Source organism: Melospiza melodia, chromosome 29 (genome assembly GCF_035770615.1).
Source record: "Melospiza melodia melodia isolate bMelMel2 chromosome 29, bMelMel2.pri, whole genome shotgun sequence".
NCBI classification, from domain to species: Eukaryota; Metazoa; Chordata; class Aves; order Passeriformes; family Passerellidae; genus Melospiza; species Melospiza melodia.
Genome location: NC_086222.1, coordinates 1282638 through 1308009, shown reverse-complemented (window position 1 = coordinate 1308009; position 25372 = coordinate 1282638). Strand labels below are relative to the sequence as shown.

At 52.2% G+C, this 25372-nt stretch overlaps 4 protein-coding genes across 6 annotated transcripts; 2 read left to right on the top strand and 2 right to left on the bottom strand.

Annotated features, from left to right (window-relative positions):
- Positions 1-258: 258 nt before the first annotated feature.
- Positions 259-8871, bottom strand: ZW10 (zw10 kinetochore protein). The gene is made up of 16 exons (XM_063178383.1): positions 8755-8871; positions 8218-8352; positions 7619-7720; positions 7002-7079; positions 6740-6899; positions 6426-6575; positions 5818-6009; positions 5492-5643; positions 5125-5307; positions 4704-4942; positions 3864-3935; positions 3114-3283; positions 2450-2580; positions 2084-2215; positions 1679-1881; positions 259-1443 (listed from the first exon to the last, which is right to left on the bottom strand). The coding sequence occupies exons 1-16, from the start codon at positions 8869-8871 to the stop codon at positions 1323-1325; spliced, it is 2337 nt and encodes a 778-aa protein (XP_063034453.1). The 3' UTR covers positions 259-1322.
- A 117-nt stretch (positions 8872-8988) lies between these two features.
- Positions 8989-11022, top strand: LOC134430579 (T-cell surface glycoprotein CD3 gamma chain-like). Of its 2 annotated transcripts, none has more exons than XM_063178350.1 (5): positions 8989-9057; positions 9766-9969; positions 10244-10375; positions 10525-10565; positions 10804-11022. In XM_063178350.1, the coding sequence occupies exons 1-5, from the start codon at positions 8994-8996 to the stop codon at positions 10864-10866; spliced, it is 504 nt and encodes a 167-aa protein (XP_063034420.1). In that variant the 5' UTR covers positions 8989-8993; the 3' UTR covers positions 10867-11022. The 2 variants fall into 2 exon arrangements, with proteins under 2 accessions (XP_063034420.1, XP_063034419.1); XM_063178349.1 differs by lacking the exon at positions 8989-9057 and adding an exon at positions 9347-9476.
- Positions 11023-12172: 1150 nt separating this feature from the next.
- LOC134430546 (T-cell surface glycoprotein CD3 epsilon chain) lies at positions 12173-16074 on the bottom strand. Its single transcript, XM_063178302.1, has 8 exons — positions 16026-16074; positions 15148-15227; positions 15009-15029; positions 14742-14756; positions 14409-14637; positions 14045-14197; positions 13085-13131; positions 12173-12432 (listed from the first exon to the last, which is right to left on the bottom strand). Exons 1-8 carry the CDS (start codon positions 16072-16074, stop codon positions 12376-12378), a joined length of 651 nt encoding a protein of 216 aa, XP_063034372.1. The 3' UTR covers positions 12173-12375.
- Positions 16075-18748: 2674 nt separating this feature from the next.
- On the top strand, positions 18749-25139 carry MPZL2 (myelin protein zero like 2). 2 transcript variants are annotated; one of them, XM_063178482.1, is made up of 6 exons: positions 18749-19068; positions 20459-20625; positions 21211-21421; positions 22336-22489; positions 23665-23752; positions 24261-25139. In XM_063178482.1, exons 1-5 carry the CDS (start codon positions 19020-19022, stop codon positions 23723-23725), a joined length of 642 nt encoding a protein of 213 aa, XP_063034552.1. In that variant the 5' UTR covers positions 18749-19019; the 3' UTR covers positions 23726-23752; positions 24261-25139. The 2 variants fall into 2 exon arrangements, with proteins under 2 accessions (XP_063034552.1, XP_063034550.1); XM_063178480.1 differs by having other exon boundaries at positions 23662-23752.
- Positions 25140-25372: the final 233 nt, after the last annotated feature.

Below are 25372 nucleotides of genomic sequence, written 5' to 3'. Positions count from 1 at the left end.
TGGTTAAACAGCATTAAAAATTCATTGGTGCTTCATTGGAGCACTGAGGCAGCAGCTGTGGCTGTCAGGGATGGAGCAGTAGGGGCAAAATGCCTTTATTGCATGGGACAGCTCTTCCAGTCTGATTTTCTCAGACCCACTAGAATTCAGGAAAGGACAGACTGCACATGGAAACGCCCTGCCCTTCCCACAAGTGAGGAACAGCCCAGGACTGGCTCCTCCTGCCTCACTGTAACCCAAACAGACTCCCAAACATGCTCAGTATAAATAGTTTATTAAAGAAAATAGCAAATTCCAATTCTGTGAACAATCAACAGGGGAGAAGTGTTTTTCAAAATAGACCATTCTGGATGACTGTGTTTGAAGGGACACCATGAGGTGTTGTGGGAAAACAAAAACACAAAGGTTCTGCAAGGACTGGGTGACAGGAAAGGCTCAGCCCCTGCACAAACACCTGGGAATGGGAATAGGAGTGGGACAGAACAGGAGACAACAGATTAAAACATGAAACTGTGACTGAAACTCTTCTAAGCACTACAGGGCAGGAAGGATTGGCAGCACCTTGGTCTCTGGGCTGAGCTCAGTGAACGCTCTCAGTGAGGTTTTCAATTAAAACAAATGTACAACAATGCAAGTGTCAAACAGCCTTTTGTGACTTCATGCCGTGAGGGCACCTTGCATTCCCTTTGTATATTGGTTTACATTTCTCTCATCACTCCTGAAGGACAGAAAATACACCAGAAAGACACAGAGGTGTGCAGTGCACACCCAACACAAACATAAAGGAAGGAGCTGAACTGCCCTCTACACTTGGGAAAGTGACACCGGAAAGCTCTAAATCAGTTTGAAGATATTTTCCATGAGAAATAAGAGAATTTTCCTACTTTGTAAAAAATCCTGTGACCTGACCCGTGGTCACCCAGCACAGGATCTCCTCTCCCCACATCCCCCTCTGAAGTGTCTCTCCCTGGAGGTCTCAGGGGAAGCTGAGGTGGGAAACTCTGGCACTCCTGGAGGGACGTCACGGACCCCCCAATCTCTGGGCTCCACGTGTGCTTTGGGGGACAGCAGAGGCCACAGAGGGGCTGCAGCTCCCACGTGTAGCAGTGCATAGAAGAGTCCCAGCTGAGCACTGGAAGGGCCCAGTCTGAGATGAGGTTACAGAACACTGAGCAGGAAATGCTCCTTCCCCCAGGCAAGCTCCAGGAAGCACCAACCCAATCCCAACATTTCCCAGACCAGCAGAAATAAGAAAGGTGAAATCAAAAGAGTATTTGGAAGTTTGCTCTTGCTGTGCCACAAGGTGCAGGTGTAAACTGGAGTCACTTGATCTTGGCCAGGGCTGCTGCTCTCCTCTCTGTGTTCTGGAACAAGGCTCGGATCAGACTCTTCACCTCAGCTGCTGAAAACTCCTCTGCCAGAGGCCCCTTGCCATCTGCCCACCTGCAGGGGAGACAGGGAGAGCTTTATGTGACCAATCTGCCCAGAAATGGCACCTCCAGCAAGCCTCCAAGGACCTGTGCCAGCAGCTGATCCTGACCCTTTCCTCTGGAAAGAAAAGGGAAAGGGAAAGGGAAAGGGAAAGGGAAAGGGAAAGGGAAAGGGAAAGTTCCTGCTCTTCCTCTGAATTGCAGCTCCCTGCACAGGCTGGAGAAGCAGCTGGAAAGGAAACACCTACTGATCCACAATTTCTTGGAGGTTGGCCTGCAGGATGATCATCAGCTCCTTGAATGTCATCCACTTCTGCACATAGACTGGAACTTCCTCCTGGTACTTCTTGTTTTTGTCCTCTTCAAGCAGAGGGGTGAAAACTTGGGGTCCCTCCTCCACCATGATCCTGCAGAGTGAGTACAGCCTGTCTGCATCCTCTGCAGAGATGTCCTGGGATGGGGAGAACATCAACAGAGATTAAGTGAGGCTTATTTTGGGAGTGCCAAGTGAAATGAAAAATTTGGATTGTGAAGGTTTCCTGTGGACACATGATTATAATTTCTGTGTGAATGAACTGCTCCCCTAAAATGTGATGGTGGGGAGAGTTCCTGGAGGTGACAAACGCTGTCCCCAGCACCCCCATGGCTGTTACCTCCAGGGCAGCAATCCTGGTGACAATCTCTGCCAGGGCTGTGTTCAGGAGGGCCCCCATGGCCTTGCAGTACACGTTCACAGGGAGCACATCCTGCCACACCATGCCCAGCCTCCTCAGCTGGTGCAGCACCTGCAAGGCAACAGCTGAGTGTGACACCAGAACCCTGGGAAAGGCAGCAGGGCATCAGGAGAGTACAGATGGGGAGAAACAATGGAGCAATCCTGCTAAAGACACAGCCCAGGACAAAAAACCCCAAACCATCAGTCAGAAAACAGTTTTCTTAGCAGCTGCACTGAGATTCCACAGTGCACCCTCCCCAGGATACCTGCAGGCACTGGGATGCTCTCTCTCTGCCTTCCTCACCTGCTTTATGGCTTTATTTGCTGCACAGTAATTCTCCTCATCATCCATGTTGGAAAAGTTCCTGGCACTCGAGAGCCTCTCCAGGATTTCTCCCTTCTGCACTCGCATCTGGGCCAGAAAACACTCCATCCCTTTAGGAGCAAAACAAGCAGAGAGAAGCAATTAAACAATTACTAAATTTGCTCTGCCTATTTATGACTGCAAGTGCTGAATAATGAAGTTGCTATAACGTTTTATTTTTAATCAATTTCCAGTATCCAAACAGTATCCCAGAGCCAGTTTAACCAGTGAGCTCTTGTGCAGCTTGCATTGCTACAGCACTGCTGGAAAAGAGCAGCAGAAGGAATTGTGGATTGCTCCTGTTAGCTCACACAAACCTATCTCTGAATTTATTTCTGTGGAATAACTAAGGAAAATATCAAAGGACTGAGCAGCAGATCCCAGAACACAACTTGCTGCATACTGAGCTGTTCTTGGGACTAAGCTCACAGGAAGATACAGGTTTCAAAGAGCCAAAACCTCCTAACTCAGAAATGTTTGTGCCGCCTGTCCAAACACCACCAACCCACTGCTCACACTGAGTGAGCAGCCAAACCCCCAGGAAAGCACCCAGCAGGGTGAGCTCCCAAGCACCTCTGGAGAGGGGAAGGGGCAGGGGAGTTACCCAGCCTCCTGAAGGCAGGCACCAGGTCCACGAAGGTGGCGGCCCCGTTGCTGAGCACGCTGGTGCTGCGGTAGCGGAACTGGTGGCCCAGGGTCAGCAGGTGGTGGGCGATGTACATGCAGTTGTTGTGGTGGATGGCAGCCAGCTGGGGCAGCTTCTGCAGGTTCTCCCTGGCCCAGCAAGAAGGGAAAAGGAGAAATGGGTTTATTTAGAGCTGGTTCTGTTAAAAAAAATGATTGTGTCTATCCTAGAGAAATGCACGGTCTGGTGCTGGCAAGGCCTGACTGAAATCAGAGTGAAAACATTTAATTTCACAAACCCCACAGGAACTGGCAGGAAAAGAGTCTGAAATGGCACTGAGGCACTTGAACCCTGTGTTATCCCACAGTTTCCAGCCATGGGCTTTCAAACAGGAATGTATTTTGTTGTCACAGAGAGGAAAGGGGAGAGAAGGTCTCTGACAGGATTGTGAACTTTCCATCTTCACTGCTGCTCTTTTTTTCACATGAAAAACATCCTGAAAAATCTGCACATCAGATCTGAGGTCAAAGTTATGTCTGGAAACAAATACAGCTGTGTGAGAGCTTCACCCACACCCTTGATCACAGACTGCCAACACAGAAATTCTCCAGCACTTTAATTTGCACAGGTAAGTCTTAGAGATTGAGTCATTGATTTTTGATGGAGCTGTAGTGGGACTGTTCCAACAGCAGTATTGCCCCTCAGAACAGGAAATGTGGACACACTCACCTGTGGTATGTGGGCACCACCTCATAGAAGAGCTGGAAGATGTTCCTGACACAGTCAAAGAGCTGCACACAGCTGCAAGGGAAAGAGGGCTCATGTCAGCCTGGCACTGGTGTCCTGCCCACAGCTGACCCTCAGCCTGCCCAAACAGGGCTCATGGCAGCCTGGCACTGATGTCCTGCTCACAGCTGACCCTCAGCCTGCCCCACAACAAGGTTTTATGAGCAGTGAAGCACTGGCACAAAGAGGGGATTGTCAGCATCAATGACAGCACTATCAACACTCTGGAAAACTCTCAAAGGCTGTGCTGACCTTGAGGGTCAGTGTGGGAGATCCATGAAAGCCCAGAACAAAGGGGACACTGTCCCTGTCCCTCCAGGTGGGCAGGAACACTCAGGGACACTGTCCCTGCCCCTTGAGGGCAGCTATTACCTGGGCAACTCTCCTACTTCAGGGCTCTGGTTAAAATTGAGTTTATGTGGATCCTGTTTGTTCATCCCCAAGAGCCCTGCCAGCTGCAGCCTGGAGTTCTTTGTTTTCACCAGCACAAAGAACTCTGCTCACACCGAGGCCAGCACTTGGTTTTGGCAAAAAGTGATGGGTTTGATTTTTCTAAACAACTGGTTTTTCTAAAAACCTGAAGGAACAGCCTGCAGCAGTGTCAGTCTCCTGCCCAAACCCAGGGGTACATCCTCCAGCCAAAACAAGAGTAAGGACCGACTCCAAGTTTTCAAGTTCTTTAAATCTACTCCCAGGTGCTGGGCGTTGCTAGGGGCTGACACACACTAAATAAACACTGCTTTGATAAGTGATGCTGACTGAGGAACGCCAGGCAATCCCTACCAGAGGTCAGTGCTGGCTGTGGCCTCCAGCAGGGTGTGGTAAGCCAGCTCCACGAGCTGCTGCACGGAGCAGCTGATGCGGCAGCAGGGCAGGCACAGCGTCAGGGGGCTCAGCCTGCTCTCAGTGCCCACGCTCACTGTGCCATTGGGCACCAGGCTGCAGGCTCCGGGCAGCTTCATGTGGTCTCCTGAGCCAGGATCAGGGAGCTCTGGGAGGGCTGGGCTGGAATCAGGCGTGATCTAAGGGAAACAGAGAGATAGGGTAACAGAACTCGGAGCTCTGAAAGAAAAATCTGCAAAACTAAAAAGCACTCAATGGCAGAGGTTTGAGACTCGAGATAAACACAACACTGCAGCACTGTTAAAAAATATTTAGAGATTGTTTTCCAGATGGAACAACTGTGTGAGGCATCCCCAGTCACCTTGACAGTGTTGTGTATTTCTGAGGTCATCAGGTTCCTGGCTGCCATGATCACATCCTGGCACTTCTTGTTGGCAAAGTGGGAATCCACGTTGCAGGCGTATTTCAGCAGGGCAGTTGTGTCTTCCTTCAGAAACTGCATCTGCTTCAGGGCCTTCTCAAACTCCTCTGTGGATTCAATCACCTGAGGAGAGCAGATGTGTTGGATGTTAGCACAGCCCCCAAAAATCAGGGAACAAAGTTAAATTGGGTATAAAGGCTGAAAGCAGAGGATGAAGGAGGTTTTGGAGGGCATTAACCACTGGAATGCCATCCCACTGGAGTACCTGGGCTCTGAGTTCAAACCTGGGAGGGTTTTTGGGACCCACCTCTTTGTACTGCTCCAGTTTGCTGCTGTTGGTTGGGATGGAGTTCACCAGGCAGTTGTGGATGAGGCAGTCTGAGAGCTCCTCCCAGATGAGCTCCCCCAGCAGCTCTGCCAGGGTGATTCTGCCTTCCCCAGGCTGCTCCAGAGGCACATCTGCATTCCAGAGAAGAAAAATGGATTTTAACACAGCTGGGCCAGGCCCTCCATCAGCTCAAAAGCCTTTCCTCCATCTTCCTTGCACATAATGCTGATTAACAACCAGATATTCTAGAAAACTCCCATTAAATGAACAAGGTACTGATCATAACTAACTCCAGAACTGCATACTTAGCAGGTATTTGTGCAGAACTTCAAACACCAGCTTGATCTTCTCAAACACCTCCATGGGAGAGGACTCGTCCAGAGCAAGCTCCTGGGACCTGAACCTCAGGATGAACACATCTGGCTGCTCCTCTGGGACTGGCTCCAGAGATGGGTGTGAGATCAGAGGCTTCAGGATGTACTGCAACAACAAGTGGCCTGAGGAAAGAGAAAAACAGAGGTTTTCCAACAGCAGATGGCTCCAGTGAGGTCCAGCCCTGACTGTTCTGGATTTAGAGACTGCAAGAAGTGGGAGGAATAATCCCTTGATCAGCTCTATCAGGGAATTACTAATGAGGTAAAACTCTTCAAGCACCAGGCTATTAAACCACATAGTCACAGACCAGAAGTACACAGAACTGTCAGGAAAGGAGAAATAATTCCAGGTGTATAATGGGATAAATATTTTCCTATTAATAAGAGCTACAGCGTTCACCTCAGTGGGAAACACAAGCCAGGAGAGGAAGGAGTTTCCCAGCGTCCTGCTGGAGTGAAGTGGGTCTCACTATCCATGTTAAAACAAGCCTGAAGTATCCCCCCTGAGCTACTGGGGCTGTTCCTGGGGTCTGCCTTACCAAAGTCTTTGAGCTTGGAGTGCAGCTCTCCCAGGACAGCCAGGGCCTGCAGCACAGCAGCCACGGGGGGCACAGCAGCGTCCTCGTCCTGGGGTGGCACCGTGTGCAAGTGCAGCTCCGAGAGCACCAGGGCCTCCAGGCTGCTGCTCCCTGCACACAAAGCACATTCAGAACTGTCACAGGGCACAGCAGAAGCAGATCCACCCTCCCCAGAGCTCCTTCAGCCCCCTCAGCCCAACAGCTCCACTGCGTGTCCCACCCTGCAGGTGAGAACTTCAGTGGGGCAGAAAGAGTGAAAAAAGCCCTGTGAGCACCTTTGGAAGGGGGAAGCTTCCACACAATGAGCTTCTGCCACTCCTCCCCGAGGTGGTAGATCATGTTCTGTGTCTGCACTGTGAGCTCCGTGCCCAGGGCCTTCAGGATCTTCAGCTCAAAGCCCCTGCGGGACTCCAGGCTCCTGAGGCTGCTCCGTGCCTGGGGAGAGCAGACACAGCTCAGGTGGGCACTGCCCTGCCAGGGAAAGCATCCCCTGGAACCCAGCCCTGGCATCCAGCCCCCTGCCAGGGGCACTGCTACCTTCTCCAGCTGCTGAGCTGCTGCCACGTACTGCTTCTCCTGCAGGGCAGAGTTGCACTCCTTGATAGTTGTGTCAAACTGCAAAGGGGAACACACACAGGGGGTGTCACTGCAGCTCTGCTACTGCAGACACTGCCAGACCTGTGAGCTACACACTCACCCAAACCTCTAAACTACAGACACTCCCAGACCTGTGAGCTACACACTCACCTCAATCTGTGAGCTACAGACACCCAAATCTATAAACTACAGACACTCCCAAACCTGTGAGCTACAGACACACAAACCTGTAAACTACAGACACACAAACCTCTAAACTACAGACACTCCCAATCCTGTGAGCTATACACTCACCCAAACCTCTAAACTACAGACACTCCCAGACCTGTGAGCTACACACTCACCTCAATCTGTGAGCTACAGACACTGCCAAATCTGTGAGCCACAGACACACAAACCTGTGAACTACAGACACTCCCAAACCTGTGAGCTACAGACACACAAACCTGTAAACTACAGACACTCCCAATCCTGTGAGCTACAGACACTCATCCCAAACAGAAGCCCAGAACAATGCTCACACTGAGGAGCAGGATTATTCTGCTCCCCCTCCTCACCTCCTGCAGCTTTTTCAGGACACTCAGGACCAGCGTGTCCCTCTCCAGCTGCTGCTTCAGCTCTGTGAACTCAGCAACAGCCACGTTTAGATCTTGCTGGACCTAAAACAACAGCAGTTCTCAGTTCACTCACAGCATTGGTTAGCACACACATTTTCCTCTTAAATTTCACTTATCATTTATTTCTGTTCAGAGAATGATTTGGTGAGGAGGGAAAAACTCCATCCTTTTTACTCCTGTGTCCCACCCCCTGCCCCAGCCAAGGCTGGTCCTTCTCTCTGAAGGACACTGTGACACACTTTTCCACCCATACAAGAGTGACAACCCCTTAATGGCAGCTCTTAATGTGCACCCTGGTGTCACCTCAAGGCATTCTTTAGGGCTGATATCACCCAGGGATCCCAGCCAGAGAATCACAGAATCCCCTGAGCTGGATGGGATCATGGAGTCCTGCCACAAACCCCAAAATCCCATCATGAAAGTGTTGTGCAGACACTCCTTGAGCTCTGGCAGGTTTGGGGCTGTGACCAAGCACCCCACGATGGGGTGGGGGGCTCCAGATTTGGGCTGAAATGGAGCAGGATGTCCCTGGGAGTCACCTCGTTCTCGATGCCCGCCTTGAGCAGGTCGATGTTGTTGGACAGCCCCTCCACCTGCGCCACCAGGTCCTCTGCGCTCTGCATGCTGGGCAGGAACTCGCTGTACTTCTTGTTGATCATGGTGCACACCTCTCCCTGAGGACAGCGAGCGAAGGGACAGCGTCACCTCGGTGACACAGGGACAGGGTGAGAGGGCAGGGCTGGGGCACCGCAGGATGGAGAGGGCTGGGACATCCCTGAGCAGGGCTGGGACATCCCTGAGCAGGGCTGGGGCACCCCGGGACGAACCAGGACTGGACACCGGGGGCTGAACCAAGGCTGGGCACCCCAATCCAGCTGACCCAGGGCTGGACACCCGGCCCAAACCAGGGCTGGGCACCCGAAATAATCCAGGGCTGGACACCCCAATCCAGCTGACCCAGAGCTGGACATCTGGACACCCGAGTGACACACAGCTGGACACCCAGTCCCGACCGGCTCCGCCGCAGTGCCGGCTCCGTGTCTCTCCCCGCGCCCCCTCCGTTCCCCGTCCCTTGCCTTGAGCTCCTCGACGCGGCGGGAGAGGCGCCCGACGCGAGCCCCCAGGTGCTCCTTGTCCAGCCGGCCCGAGTGCGCCAGCACGGCCGCCACCAGCGAGCCCGCCCGCGCCGCCATGGCTGCGCGCCCTACGGCGGCCGCGAGGGACACGGGACCGCGGCGCGGAGCTCGATCGGGAGGCCGCGGGTTCGAGACTGACCGGGGACAGCCGGACACGGCAGGGAGAGGGGACCGCGGTTATGGGGACACGGAGATGCCGGGGAATCTGTGGATGGCGTGACCTGTGGCTACTGGATGCTGAGGGTCCGTGGCTATGAGGGACCAGTGGATGCCGGGGTCTGTGGCTATGGGGGACCAGTGGCTGCAAGGGATGTGGAAATTTCGGGGACCCCCCAGCTCTGCAGTGTTTCCTGGCTGCGGGGTCCATCAGTGGATGTCCCTGGCTGCAGGGGGACAGGGAGATCGGGGCTCAGAGGGTTCCGTGGGTGCTGGGGTGAGGAGGCAGGCCCCGAGCCCCCATCCATCCTTGCCGGGGGAGGGAGGATCAGCCCCCGGCATCCGGTGCCTGACGCAGCCCGGGCGGGAGGTGCCTCGTGGTGACAGCTGTCCCCACGTCCCGGAGCGGGGACAGAGCCACCACCGCCGTGCCATGCCGGGGGGAAAGGCTCTGAGTGCCTGGGGGCTGCTGGCCAGCCTGGCCCTGGCCAGCTGGGGGGTCCGAGGTGAGTCCGGGGGTGTGGGGTCAGCGGCCAGACACTCGCCGTGGTCCCTGGACACGGTGGGAAGGAACCCCAGGGCTTGGGAACCCCAGGGCTTGGTGAGGTTTTCCTGCAGGGAAAGTTTGGAATGTCCACGGGGAAAAAGGAATCGGTGCAGGAGGATAGAAGAGTTTGGCCAGAGCTCTTTTGGGACAGCCTGATGTGATGCTTCCTGCCCAGGAAGGAGCTCCGAGCTCTGCCCTGCTGCTCATCACTCAGAGGTGAAGCTCTCTGCTCCCTTCTCCTTGCACAGGGCAGATATTCGTGAAGGAATTCAGCGGGAAGGTGTTCCTGGAGTGTGTGAGGAGCCAAGGCAAGAACATCACGTGGTGGAGAGATGGGAGCCCTGTTGGGCACGAGGCACAGCTGGACCTGAGCGGGGTTTATGACGACCCCAGGGGCCTCTACACGTGTGAGACAGAAGGCCGGAGGAGCAGCCTCCAGGTGCACTACCGCAGTAAGTGTTCACTGCTGCCTCGCCAGAGCCAGGGCTGCTCAGAGTGTTCCCCTAAGCCGAGCCTTGAGGGAATTTCCCCTCACCTAGGAGTGTCTCCAGTGGTTTCTCTGCATATGGTGTCACTGTGACAGCCCTGCAGTTCAGTGCCATGACCTGCTCCTCTGCCCTGCACTGGTGTGGGGGACACGGGGCTCACACAGCAAAGCCAGCTGGGCTCTGTTGCGCTGGCAGAGCTGGCCCTGCCCTCAGTGTTTGTGTCCTTTTGGGTTTGCAGTGTGCCAGAACTGCATCGAGGTGGACGCTCCCACCATCTCGGGCATCGTCGTCGCCGACCTGGTGGCCACGCTGCTCCTGGCAGTGGCCGTGTACTGCATCAGTGGCCATGACAGGGGACACACCTCGCGAGGTGAGGGATGGGGACAGCCCGGGGGCTGTGCCTGGCACCCCTGGGAGCTCTGTGTGGCACCCCTGGGGGCTGCAGCCAGCTCTTGGGTTTGTTTGGAAACGTTCCCCTCATTGCCCATGGCTACCTGAGTTTGTCCTTTCTTCCTCCAGCCTCTGACAAGCAGAACCTGATCTCCAACGAGCTCTACCAGGTGAGTGGGAGCACCCCTGTGTGTGTTTGGGGACACCTTCAGCATTCCTGGGTGTGTGTGGGGACACCACTAGCACCCCTGTGTGTGTTTGGGGACACCTTCAGCTCCCCTGTGTGTGTGTGTGCACCTTCAGCCCCTCAGCGTGGAGAGAATCTTGCCCAAGGCTGACCCAGCTCACCCTCCCAGGGTTTGGCAGGTGCACTTTGGGTTCATGTCCCCTTATTTTTCCCCCTGGCAGCCCCTGGGAGAGCGGGAGGAGGATCAGTACAGCCGGCTGGCTCCCGCCCGTGCGCGCAGGTGAGGAGGAAGACTCTGGGACTGCCTTCATCAGCGTGCTGGCTTTGCTTGGGGGTCCCTCCAGGGTGGGCTGCTTGCAGCCCTGTGCTCATTGCACACCTCTTGCACTTCTGTATTAATGCCAATAAAGATGAGCCTGTCCCACAGGCTCCCTGCTCCATCTGCTGTGTGCAGCTCCTGGGGAAGGGCACAGGGATAGGGTCTGGTCACTGGGAAGGGCACAGGGATGGGGTCTGGTTATTGAGAAAGGCACAGGGATGGGGTCTGGTCACTGGGAAGGGCACAGGGATGGCGTCTGATCACTGGGAAGGTGCACACAGGATGGGATTTTGGTCATTGGGAAGATCTAGTCATTGGGAAGATCCACAGGGTGGCATCTGATCATTGGGAAGATCTGGTCACTGGGTAGGTGCACACAAGATGGGATCTGGTCACTGGGAAGGGCACAGAGATGGGATCTGGTCACTGCAAAGATCTGTTCACTGGGAAGGTGCACAGGGATGAGATGTGGTCATTGGGAAGGTGCACAGGGATGGGATTTGGAATGGCAATGCCAGGTCTCCACTCCCCAGCCCCAAGCAGAAGCAGCTCACGTTGGAATGTTCATGGGGATAAAGGACATCTCCCGTCTGAGCCCCCAGAACAGGACACAGACACCAACAGGGCCAGCCAGCATCACCTCAGCCTGGGAGGATGAGGAAATTTGCAGCCCTGCAGGCAGTACAGCCCAAAGTGGGGGTGCGGCGGTGAAGAGGAGCCCGTGGGTTGTTTTGGTGCCTGTTTGAGCTCGAAGCCTGCCTGAGGCAGCCCTGAGCAGAGGAAGCAGCAGCAGAGCGGGGCTGGGGGCGTTGAGCTGCGCCCCAGCAGCTCCAGGATGCGGTTTAGAGCACAGCTGGGCTCCTTCACCACAGCAGGCCCCACACCCCGGCGGGGAGATGGCGAGATACACACAGCACCAGGCAGCCCCAGAGCCCCAAACCCACACAGGGCCACGCTGTCACCTTCTGTGAGCAGCATTGCTGCAAATGGGGCCAGGCTGGGAAGGGGAGAGCAGGACCAGATCAGAGGCAAAACCCCCTGCACAAGATCCATACTCAGCCCAAGGAACACCAGAACCAAGTGAGGGCACTCAGGGTAGATATTAAGCCTGAAGGAAAAGGTCAGAGGCAAATCCCCCTGAGGAGGATCCGTTCTCAGCCCAGGGAACACCAGAACCGAGTGGGGGCACTCAGGGTGGAAATTAAACCTGAGGGGAAAGCAGCAGGAGCAGAGGGAAGTGCAAGGGGGAAAAGGAGACCAGGGAGAACCAGTGAGGTTGCAGTCCTTTAATGAGAAGGAAATCTCGTGCCAATGTGCTCATTTCTGCTCCGGGCTGGCAAACCCAAGCACACCCCAGGGTGGGACAGCACGTCCCTGTCCTGTGGCCAGAACACCAGAGCTGCAGAGAGCCGGGACAAGGTGGGCAGAAGCGTTTCACCCTGAGCTGCTTGTCCAGGCTGCCATCAGAGGAGTTTCAGATGGCCCTGGGGGCCAGGCCTGCATACACCTCCCGCTGCCCCTTCCGGATGGGCTGTGGGGAGACGTGAGATCCTGGGTCAGGAGATGGAGCCCCACACTTCTCCTCACAGAGAAAAGCAGGGCACGATTCTTCCCAAGATTATTCTCATCTCATTTGCTGCGCCTGTTTTTGTGCCAAAGTAGAATGCAATAGTAGAATGTGCAATAGCAGAAAGCAATGTGGAGATTGTTTCCCCACAGTGATGGTGTTTTGTTTCCTTGGCCTGTCAGGGCCAGGTGTGTGTGTGTGTGTGTCAGGACTGAGGGTGACAGTCACGAGATTCTGTGCAGTGTGTGCAGAGTTGAGTGCTTGGCAGGTTCAGTTTTAGATGTATAGAATAATACAGTATAATAAAGTAATTCATTTGCCTTCTGGTAAGATGGAGTCCTCCTCATCATTCCTCCATAGCACCAGCTCTAAGGAGCGCTCACTAAGCCCACACAGGGCATGGAGAGAAGCACAGCAGAGCAGGGGCAGTGCCCAGGGAGCTGCAGCTCTGCCCCCAGATAAATCCCCGTGGCAGCACCAGGGAGAGGGTCTCTACCCTCACCACCCTTTTCCCAATTCCAGCCAGGAAATCTGGGAGCTTGGCTGGATGCTCCTTCGGGGATGGATGACCTGGCTGTCCCTGCCCAGCAGCAGCACGGAAAGGGACTGTCCTCACCTCATAGTCCGGGTTGGGGACAGGGGGAGGCCGCTGCATCTTCGGACCTGAAACAGAGGCACAGAGAGGGTGAGTCCCTGCTAGGAGGGCTCTCCAGGCTGATCCCAGGGCCAGGCACACCACAGATCAACCCCCGTGGATTCATTCTGAGCTCCTGAAGAGCCCAGAATACACACAGCTGCAGGGAAATGACACACAGCACAGCGGCCTGGGAAATGAGCTCCATTGCAGCAGCCAGCCCATCCCTGCCCAGAGAACGCCTGGAGAACACCCCTGGGATGCAGGAGCACTGCCTGGAAGCTCGTGGGGAGCAGAGGATGCCATGAGGGTTTCCCTGGGTGTGACTGTCTTTTTTCTGAAAAATCCCCTTGCCCAGGATTTCTTTCCTGGGAAGCTGAGGAGCCTCAGGGAAAAAGGAAAACAATAATTATCTCATTGGCTTCTCCTGCGTTTTGCTGCTTTGAAATGTGAGTGGAGATTGTTTATCCAAGATATGAATTGCTTTTATTTAATGGCCAATCAGTGCTGAGCTGTGTCAGACTCTGAAGAGTCATGAGTTTTCATTATCGTTTTTTGTAGCCTGCCGTCAGTATCCTTTCTCTATTCTTTAGTTTAGTTTTAGTATAGCATAATATAATATAATATAATATAATATAATATAATATAATATAATATAATATAATATAATATAATATAATATAATATAATATAATATACAACATAATATAATTAATGTAATGTACAACATAATATAATTAATGTAATGTACAACATAATATAATTAATGTAATTAATATAATTAACATAATTAATATATTAATATAATAATAAATCACCCTTCTAAAACCATGGAGTCAGATTCACCATTTCCTTCCTCCTCCATCTGGGGACCCCAAAAATACCACACCTGGGTGCCCAGAGGGGGGCACAGACAGCTGGGGTGCCTGCAGCGGCTCTCACCTCGTGGCCGGCTGTCCCCAGCAGAGCTGGCTCGTCCCTTCCTGCCCTTGCTGAAGTAATAGACCAGGATCAGCACGCCCAGGGTGATGAGGAGGTCTGCAGTGATGATCCCTGCCACCATCAGGGCGTCCAGCTCCTCGCAGGTGGCACAAACTGCAGGGATGAGGGCAGGGGATGCTCAGAGCCGGGAGAGCCCAGCCTGGCACAGGGCTACGGGCAGCTGGGAAGGGGAAAAGGGCAAACCGGGAGGGAAGATTTGCCCAAAATGGGCTCTGGGACTGGCCTCAGCAGCACCACATTCACCCACCCCACTGGAAACCCAGAGTCAGCCCCCAAACCTGCCAGGTGAGGGGGCAGCACTCACCTTTGGCATTCAGGTACAGCTGATGCTTCGCGTTACCCAAGGAGCAGCTGAGGTTGGCAGGGGAGCTGTCGTGGTCCTTTATAATGAACTTCCTCTCCTTGGTGTCCTGGGTTTTCCCAGACAGCTCCCATTGGATGTTGTCGTCGTCGTCGTCCAAGGGACACGTGATGGTCACCGTGGTGCCAGAAATCTCCACCAGGAACTCCTCTTGAGAGGACGCACCAATGAGAAAGGAAAGCAAGGGCAAAAGTCAGATATTTCCACCTGGTTTTTAGTCTGCTGCAGTCTTTATACCCCGCTAAATGCTAAAGAATGCTGGTAAAATTCACTTACCCTGCAGTTCTTCATCTGCAAAACAGAAAACAAAGAGTGTTAAAAAATCATCTCACCATTGCCTCACAGTGCTGGAAATGCCCAACACTGGTAATAATTACATACCAATTCCTCCAATCAGTAAGACCACTGTCAATTAATGAACAGTGAATTTTTCCTATCCTGCAATATTTACAAAATTCAAATCTTTCTATTTGACTTTTAGTCCTCACTTTTGAGGGATTTTAGCATGATAAATAGTTAAGGATGGCAGTAAAATACACTTACCCTGCTGAGCTGTGGTGCCAACTGCAAAAAAAGGAATAAGAAATGTTAAATAATTGAACTTCAGCTATCACACACCTTTCCTACTCCCAGGACATCCTTTCTGAGCTCAGCTGCTTGAAAGAGATGTTTACAATCCCACATTCATGCTGAAGGCATCAGAAATATTCTGCTGGTGAGACAGGATGTTGTTCTGAACTTGGAAGCCATTTTCAACACAGCCTAACGCAGAATGGAAACTTGAATCATTTTCCAACCCAGTTCAGAAAAAAAGGTTGTTATTGCAAGATGCAAACCGAGAAATTCTGCTTTATTATCGTGGAGCAAGCACTGCTGGAAAATCCTGGTAAGAACCTCTGCAAGAGTGGGAGCCTGACGTTGGTTTAATGCTGTAAAACTGTTTATCTGTGCGGTTTTTCTGCCTTGCAGGAAACAACATGCTCCATGAGAGTTTTAGGAGCTGGAATATTAAAGGAAGAGTTTTTAGGAGGTGTGAATCACAGTTGGGATTTCCTTTAAAGACATTTGTCCTTTTGCAAAAAGTAACTTAAATAAGCGACTGCAGATTTGAATAAGTGCAGATTTTAATTCCACAGCGGACTTCCATGGAGAGAAGGTGACCTGATGGTTTTTATTTTACAGAGATATATTTAAATCTGGAAAAACAATAGGCCACTGATAAACCATGTTTTCTATCTTCACAAAGTTGGTACTTGGAGCACTTGGGCAGAGGTGCTGGAGTCTGGTAACAACTCTTAATGGATTATCCTGTACGCTCATCTCTCCTCATTACTGGGTTCTTTAGAGCCTTTCCAGGTACTCTGCACTTCATCCTAAGCCAGTGGGGCACCCCAGCTGCCACCCCACCCCTGATGTCCCACCAAGCTGAGTCACTTAGCCAGGATCACCAAACGCTTTGAGAAAAGTGCACGGATAAAGGATAAAACCGCCAAAATTAGAAGTGTGGAACCTCACAGCTCACACAGCTATAACCCAGCTGCCTGAAGTTTGGGGACTCACCTGCACACAGCAGGAGCCCCAGGAGGGGCAGGCACTGCTCCAGCCTCATCCTCGCGTTCCTGCTGCTGCTGCTCCTCTCCACCACATCAGACTGCCATGGCTGTGGCAGGAAAGAGCACGGTGGCTTTCCTAGAAAGAAGCCCAGGATTGTTTTTCCCAGAATTGTTGCCCACCCGAGCAGGGCTGGGGAGCTCACTCTTTCCAGAGCAGCCGAGGCTGAGGCACACACGTGAAATAAGGCCAGGTCAGGAAGTGCGGAGGCTCAAAATGTCTTCATGGGACGTCACCGGCAGCCTGGGGTGGCCCCTCTGCCCTGCACCAGCTCCGCGGGCTCTGGGCAGATCCTGGGGCTGCCCTAGGAGCCGAGGAGAGAGAAACGAGCTGGAATCCATCAGGACCTTCCCAACAGCTCCTCAAAGTGGGAGCTTGAGAGGCTCCAAGTGTGCCAAAGGACTTCACGTGGAATCCCAGCGTGGTTTGGGTGGGAAGCGACCATAAAGCCCATCCCATCCCACCCCTGCCATGAGGGACACCCTCACTGTCCCAGGGTGCTCCAAACCCCGTCCAGCCTGGCCATGGGCACTGCCAGGAACCCAGGGGCAGCCACAGCTGTGCCAGGGCCTGCCCACCCTGCCGGGGAACAACTCCTAATTCCCAATATCCCATCCAGCCCTGCCCTCTGGCAGTGTGAGCCCATTCCCCCTTGTTCTACCCCACAGCTGCTGCCAAGAGCCCCTCTCCACCCTCCTGCAGCTCCCTTCAGGCACAGGCAGGCTGGAATGAGGGGAGCAGGAGCTGCCCCCAAAGCTGAGCACCCAGAGCCCTGCACGGGCCATGGCTCCCTGCCCATCCCCATGGCGGTGTTCACAGGGCTCCCAGGATGAGGGAAGAGACCAGAATGTTGACTCTATGCTTTAAAAAGCTTGATTTTTTATTTTATTATAGATATTATATTAAAACTAAACTAAAAGAATATAAGAAAAGATTTCATTAGACAGCTTGAAAGCAAAAGAGAAATATAGAATGATTACAAAATCTTGTCTCCAACTAGAGAGACACAGCTGGAGTGTGATTAGCTATTAATTACAAACAACTACACGAAACTAATCAAAGATACACCTGTTGCATTCTACAGCAGCAGATAGTTGTTGTTTACATTTTGTTCTTGAGGCTTCTCAAGAGAAAAAATCCTAAAGCGAGGATTTTCCATTAAACATGTCTGTAACACATCCCCGGCACTCAGCCCCTCTCGAGCATCATTTTTGGGGTGTTCTCCCGCTCGGGCGCTGCCGTGGCCGTGGCTGGCCCCGCTAGAGGGGGCTCCTGGCCCGGCTGGCTGAGGATGAAGCGCAGATGCGGAGTGTCTGTAAAGGCTCTGAAGGGACAGGGGGTGCTGCTGCGCCCCATTTCCTGTACTGCCCTGCTCTCTTTGTCAGGGCTTTCTTTCCCTTATTTATGTTTCCGAGTAGAACATCAGAGAATTCAGGTTACTGGCGAGTGTGCCAGGGACGTGGTCTTCTCTTAAAAGTTGGAGTCCACGTGTTTTGTTAAAAGATAAAGATTAACAAAAGTCTGCAGGCGAAGGGGCTGTTCCCAGCCCTGTGCAGAAACAGGAGTAGGAAGTGGCAGCAAATTGGCTGCTAAACATTAAACACAACCCGAACAAAGCCCCAGAGTGATAAATATTCACAGTGGCGAGGAAACAACAGGAGGCGATGTGCTGGAACTGTAACCGAGTGGGAATCTGGGGACGTGAAGTGATGGAGGGCTAAGGCGGGACCGAATCGTTCCGGGAAAACGGAGACCCTTGGTGTCCCAAACCACTCCGGGTAAACGGAGACCCTTGGTGTCCCAAACCACTCCGGGTAAACGGAGACCCTTGGTGTCCCAAATCACTCCATGAAAACAGAGACCCTTGGTGTCCCAAATCACTCCATGAAAACGGAGACCCTTGGTGTCCCAAATCACTCCATGAAAACGGAGACCCTTGGTGTCCCAAACCACTCCATGAAAACGGAGACCCTTGGTGTCTCGGAGGCGTTTGCACACACGGGATTCCCGGCTCTGTTCTGGGGACAGCCCAGGGAGCTGACGGCCTCAGCGCTGTTTTCCCGTCACCAAATCGCTGAAGGGAACCCTCAAACACCCCGAGGTTGGGGCACCCTCCCCTTGCACCCCTGCAAGGGAAATCGGCACCAGGCACAAGTGGAAGCGGTGACCTGGGATGACTTCTGGGACGGATGCTGAGCCAGACACAAACACTGCCGCTCCAGTGATTTATGGCCCTCGAGTGTAAACATCCTCATTTTACCAACACACAGGCTCTGATTGGTTTCACACTCACAACAGCCACGTGCCGACTGCAGAATATTTTATGTCCCACGGAATTTCTCACTTATGGCCGGGCTGGGCCCATTCCCCACCTGGTTTTTCCCAGAACTTCCCCAGCACCAGCCTCCCAATCCTTGGCTGCAACCAAGGAACATACAAATCACTTTCGGGTAGGTGTCTGTGTTTGGTGGGACGTTTCCATCCCCTGGGTGAGGGCCCGCAGTGCGGCCGCGGATTGTCAGTTTTGGGCTGCTCTTTTTAGGATCGTTTGCAGGGTTTTTTTCCGAACAAATGGCCCTCATTCCTTCGAGCCACCTATGAACACCTCCAGGCAAATCTTCTTTTACCTCCCACAAAAGGGGAGTGGTTTCGGGCGGCGGCTGGGAGGAGGAATGATTGCAACACCAAAGAGCAGGGCAATATGGGAGGGGGAAGAAATTAATCTTACCTTGGGAATCGCTGATTTACGGCAGCAGCCAGCGAGGCAGGGCCGGGCACACCTTGGCAAGGAGCGCGCCGTGACTCGGGCAGGGAGCGCTCGCCGTCCCCAGCCACAGGCCGGGCTGGGGGCAAGGAACCTGCCCCGTTGGGCTGGCAGGGCTTCGAGAAACTCATCTTTTCCCCCAAGCGGATTCGCCTTTGCAGCCCGGATTTGTGTCCCCGATGCGCGCCGGGCTGCGCGCTGCGCTCGTCCTTGGGGCGCAGCTCCGAGGTAAGGAAGGAAACCTGTCCTGGCCCTCGCTCCCCTCTTCCGATCCCTGAAATTACTGAAATGATCCCCAAGGCTGAGGCTTTTCCCCGTCCCTGCTGCCGTTCTTCCTGCGCGGGGTTCGCTGGAAGTGGCACGAAGCGGTTGGGTTTCTTCCCCAACAGGTTTGGGCGTATTCGGGAGGAAAGCACCGATCTCCTCCGCTGATTTCCTCCTCAGCTCCGCTTTCAAAGTCTTTTTCTCTCCTGCTGGAATCTGAACTTTACACCCAGCCTTTCTTTCTTTTTTTTTTTTTTTTTTTTTTTTTTTTTTTTTTTTTTTTTGCTACCTTTGTTCCTAAACAGTCGGGGATTGTCCAGGAGCTCCGGCCTCAGATCCTTTACACAGCAAAGACTCCAGACCGACACGAAACTCACCTGAATTTTTCACTGGTTTATATCAGAACAACTGGATTTTAACAAAGCACATCCTCCTTTCCCAAATGCATCAGCAAAAGGATGTAATCTGGCTTGAAAAAAAGTATTACATTCTTATTTGTCGCTTAGTTCTTTTCAAGGAGTTTAAAACGAAAAGATTTGGCACCGAATCCGTGTATGAGCAACGTGATCTCTGCCAATGAGGTTTTTCACGTGGGAATGCTTTCAGTGCTTTGGCATTCAAGTATTTTTCCCTTTGAGATAAGGAATTATTTGGAAGGAAGTATTTAGTCATTAATTACTTCCAAATACATCTTTATTTTGAAGCTATATTTTAAAACCCTAGAAAAGCTTTTTGGTTTTTTGCTTGAATCACACTGGGTTATCTTCTTAATGTGACAGGATATTAATATTTTCTATTTCCTTCACTAGCAAACCATTATTTTCTCTTAATTTTCACTCTCCTCCTTTCCTTTCCATGCTCTCCCTCCTGCTGGTTGTCCCTCTTCCAGGAGAGCATCGTTCACTCGATGCTCACTTATTTTTAAAGCAGCGGCCATGGTGGTTGTGGTGATGTTTCTTGGAAAAACAAATCCACGTCTTCCTTGAGGATTTCCTCTAGACCTGACTGAATTAACCTGCAGCTGCCCAGCTTTATAAAGCCTCTAAAACTGGCTCTGGATATACCTGTAGGAGCAGTTCCACCGTGGTGCGCACGAGGCTGAGGAGAAAGTGTAGAAAGGGAGTAGAAAGTGTAGAAAGGGAAGTTCTGGCATGGGAAATAGCAATTATTGGGTGAGTTCAGTCCAGTTTGAATGGGTTTTTCTGAATAAACCGGCAGGATCACCCCCTTTGAAATGCCTGAGCCACTCGGGCCCTGCCTTGCCAGCGCTGATAAGGCTCCCGGGGATCTAAAGGCGATAAGAGCAGGGATGAGCTCACTCTGACACTGATTTCCCCCCGCGTTTGCCCTGCAGCGCTGTGGCTGGCGGCAGCAGTGGAAGTTCACACTGCCAAGGAGGTGGTGGCCGTGAACGGCACCAACCAGCGGCTGAAATGCACCTTCTCCAGCAGCAGCCCCGTGAGCCAGCAGCTGTCCGTGAGCTGGAACTTCCAGCCCGAGGACCTGAGCGCCCACGAGCCGGTGAGTGAGACCCCTGTGCTCCATTCCAGGGGTTCCTCTCACCCCAAAACCCAACACTGGGTGAGCAGTGAGACCCCTGTGCTCCATTCCAGGGGCTCCTCTCACCCCAAAACCCAGAGCTGGGTGAGCAGTGAGACCCCTGTGCTCCATTCCAGGGGCTCCTCTCACCCCAAAACCCAGAGCTGGGTGAGCAGTGAGACCCCTGTGCTCCATTCCAGGGGCTCCTCTCACCCCAAAACCCAGAGCTGGGTGAGCAGTAAATGGGTACAGACACACCCCAAACCCGCAAGTACATGTGAGCTTTCGTCACTTGCAGTGATTAATCCGAGTCCTGTTTATAGACCCTGCCTAAAAAACGCAAAACGCTCTCATGTTTAGCTTTGGGTGGTCAGGTTAAAATATTTGTGGCTTTACGAAGCTGGACCTGCTGCACCTGATGAGACTTCAGGAATCTCTCAGGTCCCTTCCAGCCCAGGCCATTGGATGTTCCTGTAACTTTTGCAGGTATTTTACTGCCTGTGACTTTTGCAGGTATTTTACTGCCTGTAACTTTTGCAGGTATTTTACTGCCTGTGACTTTTGCAGGTATTTTACTACCTGAAGGAGCCCTACCAGCCCCCCTCGGGAAGGTTTAAGGACCGAGTCACCTGGGATGGGAACGTTGAGCGCCACGACGTTTCCATCATGGTCTGGAACCTGAAGCCCAGTGACAACGGGACCTTCACCTGCCAGGTGACAAACTGGCCAGATGTCTATGGCACCATCGGGGAGGTGCGGCTCCGGGTTGTGCAGAAAGGTGAGAGGCCAAAAACCCCCCAGATGTCGTGTGGGTTTTAGCAGAGTGACCTTCTGGGAAAACCATGGGAGAAAAGGGGCTGTAAGTTGTGAAAAATGTGTATTTTATGATCGGCTTGTCGCAAATATTAAAATTAATATAATATGTGTTGTGTTAGAAAGTGATGCCGTGTTAATTTTCTTAAGTAGTGTGTAAAATATAGTTTTAGGTTATAATGTTAGGTTATAAGTTAATTTTATAAGGTTATAAGGTTATTGGGTATTATTAGGTTATAAGTTTTAGGTTATATATAGTTTCAGGTTATAATGTTACAATAGAAATGATGCTGTGTAAGACTTTTTAAAAGGGAGGAATGAGGTACTCACACTGAGATGGCAGCCACAGGACACCTGAGTCTTCCAGAGAAAGAGAATTTATTGCTCCCTTATCAGAAGAAATGAACTTCTTCCTGCCTTGCTCAGTCCTAAAGACGCTGTCAGGATTCAGAGGCAGAAGCTGACACTGCCCAGCCAGAATCCTGTGTTTGAATGGAATTTATGCATCATGGATGAGCTGTATGACTATGCAACAGGCTGTTGCTTTTAAGGGTTAACCCTTTGTTAACATGAGTCCTTTTTCGGGCTTATTTTGCCCAGAAAGAGGGACCCAGACTGTCCATAACCCTTTGTTTTTATTGTCTCATATTGTCCTAATCCTAATTGTCCAAATTATTATTACTCTAAGTAAATTACTATTTTTATAACCATTTTATTGCTATTAAACTTTTAACATTCTAAAAACAAGTGATCTTCACAAGCAGGAAGCATGAGGGGAGAAGAGGAGCCTGAGGAAAGGTTTCATTCACACACACAGCATCCCAGCCTCCCTCCCCCTGCGCATCCCTCTGCTTCACTCCCCTGTCTCTCCCCACGCAGTGAGCTTCTCAGAAATCCATTTCCTGGCCGTGGCCATCGGCTCTGCCTCTGGGCTGATGATCATCGTGGTGACAGCCGTGATCATCTGCCGGCAGCACCGCAGGAAGGCGCGAGACAGGAGGGCGGAGGCGGCGGAGGCGGCGGACAGCGAGCGGTGAGGGAGGGCAGGGGGCTCCTGGGACAGCCTGGACTGTTTATTTCCACAGCCCTTCTGAATCCTTGGCCAGTTTATCCCCATGGCCCTTATGAATCCTTGGCCAGTTCATCCCCATGGCCCTTATGAATCCTTGGCCAGTTTATCCCCATGGCTCTTCTGAATCCTTGGCCAGTTCATCCCCATGGCCCTTATGAATCCTTGGCCAGTTTATCCCCATGGCTCTTCTGAATCCTTGGACCTGTTTATCCCCATGGCCCTCCTGAATCCTTGGCCAGTTTATCCCCATGGCTCTTCTGAATCCTTGGCCAGTTTATCCCCATGGCCCTCCTGAATCCTTGGCCAGTTTATCCCCATGGCCCTCCTGAATCCTTGGCCAGTTTATCCCCATGGCCCTCCTGAATCCTTGGCCAGTTTATCCCCATGGCCCTCCTGAATCCTTGGCCAGTTTATCCCCATGGCCCTCCTGAATCCTTGGCCAGTTTATCCCCATGGCTCTTCTGAATCCTTGGCCAGTTTATCCCCATGGCCCTCCTGAATCCTTGGCCAGTTTATCCCCATGGCCCTCCTGAATCCTTGGCCAGTTTATCCCCATGGCCCTCCTGAATCCTTGGCCAGTTTATCCCCATGGCTCTTCTGAATCCTTGGCCAGTTTATCCCCATGGCCCTCCTGAATCCTTGGCCAGTTTATCCCCATGGCCCTCCTGAATCCTTGGCCAGTTTATCCCCATGGCCCTTCTGAATCCTTGGCCAGTTCATCCCCATGGCCCTTATGAATTTTTGGCCTTTATCTCCATGGCCCTCCTGAATTCTTGGCCAGTTCATCCCCATGGCCCTCCTGAATTCTTGGCTTGGACCATGCACGGGGCATCCACTATGCAAAACTGCCAACCCAATTAGTGATAATTGGCTGAACAGAGTCCCAGGATGGGTCAGCTTTGGAACCCTCATCTGGCTCTTGCCCTTCTCAGTGGCTCCTCACCCAGAAGGACACAGCTGCTGTGGTGGTGGAGGGGAGATGACCACCCTGTCCCCTGAGCTGTGGTCACCACTGGTGTGGCACACTCACCATGTCACCTTGGGTGTGCTGTGTGTGACTCAGGACATCCTGTTGCTCTGCCTGACACTCATTTGGGCTTTTTTTCTCTTTTTTTTCCCTCCCATTGTTATAGCAGTAAAGAAAAGGAGAGCCTGAAGATGGGGGAAAAGAAGGAATCCATTCCATTGGAAGATTAAAGGTCTTTGCTGGTGTGCACAATGCAGGTACCCATCCAAACCTTCCCTAATTAATGTCTCAGTGCTCCTGTGGACTCTCCAAGACATTCCCTCGGGTACTTCCCTGCTGTTCACAGTCAGAACTGAGGCCACAGTCACACTTTGATGTTGAGGATCCTTCAGGGACAGCTGAACAATCTCTGAACAATCACAGCATCTTTAATGTACAAGACATTCCTCCACCCTGGTGTTGAGGAGCATTTGTAGGAAAGCCATTGTTGCTGCTTTCCATGGCATTCCTGCTTTGTAGATGAAGAGGAATGAATTACTCCCCTTTTGTCAGTTTGAAATCTGCTTTTTGATTACTTTAACCTTTATTGTTTTAAAATTGCATCAGGAAGTCTGGCACTGCCTCCACATTCATTGTCTTTGCTTAAACGTGTCAGCACAAATTTTACCCACAGGTTCTGAGGTCAGCAGTTACCTCTATTATTTTGCCTTTTGACAATAACCCTGAGTAATGGATGTTTGTTTTTCTTACAATCTTTCTTCTCAGGTGCTTCCAAAGCAGCTGGTGAAAGCTTGTAATTTGGGGTGTTAGAACAAAGCTGGATTACAGACGCCCCACGCTGCCCATGTGGGGCTCTGCTCAACCTGAAAGTCTTGCATGGAAAGAGGGTGACTTTACATGAGCTGTGAGTTCCCTTCAGTGAAGCACAGCAGGAGGATCCTGCCCCACGAACAAAGAACTTCTCCTTCATCTTCTCACCTGTGGAATGGGAGCTTCTCTGGAAGTGCCAAGACTGACTGGACAGGGGCTGGGAGGTGTTTGAGCAGGTGCACTCCTGCACCTCGGAAACCACAACGTGCCTTTGTTTTAAACCTGCCCTGGTTTCATCCCCTGAGACTCTCCCTGGCACCCTGAGAAGGAAGACTGAGCAGTGAGGTCTCAGCTGGTACAACAAGCGTCCTTGGAATCCCTTTCCTACATTAGATGGACAGAGGTGGAGCTGGGCAAGGTGTGCTGGTTGTTACCAGGGATGACATCCACCAGCCAGGGTGCTCTGCACATCCTTCTCTGGCAGCTTTGGGAGAATCTGGGGACTGAGGAGAGTTTTCTGCCCGGCTTCAGCAGCTCCATTCTGTTCCCATTCCCATTCCCAGTATCCCAGTGCTCCCTCTGTTCCCATTCCCACTATCCCAGTGTTCTCCCTGCTCCACAAACCTGGAACCCACAGAGCTCTAAGGGTGCCTGAGCAGCCCCAAAGGGATCCTGTTACAGCGTTTACCCAGCCCTAAATCACAGCATTGGCCTCTTTGTTTGTAGAATGTTTTTATGGCTTTATAAGCTGTGAAGTGCCAGCGTTCCCTGGCTCTTCCCTGGCTGTTTTCATTTGCACTCACCTGTGTTGTAAATAAAGGCACCTTGCTGAGAGCTGGGCTGGTGTGGAGGGGGGCTGTGACCTGGGGACCCTCACACCTCAGATGAGCAGATTTGCACTGTTTGTCCCCAAAATTGGATTTGTTACCCTGTGTGCAACAAACCAATAATTAAATACTTCAGGGAGAATGAAATACCTTCAGAAGAGCCCAGGCCTGGGTGGGTGCTTGGTGGTGTCCCACAAATCCAGCACATCCACTGGACTTTTACCAGCATTGTTTGTGCAC

Excerpts from the sequence above, each read along its gene's own strand:
- ZW10 (XM_063178383.1), bottom strand. The coding sequence starts at position 8,871 with ATGGCGGCGCGGGCGGGCTCGCTGGTGGCGGCCGTGCTGGCGCACTCG. Across the intron at positions 6,576-6,739 it reads GAAGCTTCCCCCTTCCAAAG|GGAGCAGCAGCCTGGAGGCC; the intron begins GTGCTCACAGGG and ends CTTTGTGTGCAG. Across the intron at positions 1,882-2,083 it reads CCAGGATTGCTGCCCTGGAG|GACATCTCTGCAGAGGATGC; the intron begins GTAACAGCCATG and ends TCCCCATCCCAG.
- LOC134430579 (XM_063178349.1), top strand. The coding sequence starts at position 9,404 with ATGCCGGGGGGAAAGGCTCTGAGTGCCTGGGGGCTGCTGGCCAGCCTG. Across the intron at positions 9,477-9,765 it reads GGCCAGCTGGGGGGTCCGAG|GGCAGATATTCGTGAAGGAA; the intron begins GTGAGTCCGGGG and ends CTCCTTGCACAG. Across the intron at positions 10,566-10,803 it reads TCTCCAACGAGCTCTACCAG|CCCCTGGGAGAGCGGGAGGA; the intron begins GTGAGTGGGAGC and ends TCCCCCTGGCAG.
- LOC134430546 (XM_063178302.1), bottom strand. The coding sequence starts at position 16,074 with ATGAGGCTGGAGCAGTGCCTGCCCCTCCTGGGGCTCCTGCTGTGTGCA. Across the intron at positions 15,228-16,025 it reads GGGGCTCCTGCTGTGTGCAG|GCTGTGTTGAAAATGGCTTC; the intron begins GTGAGTCCCCAA and ends ATTCTGCGTTAG. Across the intron at positions 15,030-15,147 it reads CTGATGCCTTCAGCATGAAT|TTGGCACCACAGCTCAGCAG; the intron begins GTGGGATTGTAA and ends CTTTTTTTGCAG.
- MPZL2 (XM_063178480.1), top strand. The coding sequence starts at position 19,020 with ATGCGCGCCGGGCTGCGCGCTGCGCTCGTCCTTGGGGCGCAGCTCCGA. Across the intron at positions 20,626-21,210 it reads ACCTGAGCGCCCACGAGCCG|GTATTTTACTACCTGAAGGA; the intron begins GTGAGTGAGACC and ends TGACTTTTGCAG. Across the intron at positions 22,490-23,661 it reads GAGGCGGCGGACAGCGAGCG|CAGTAAAGAAAAGGAGAGCC; the intron begins GTGAGGGAGGGC and ends CCATTGTTATAG.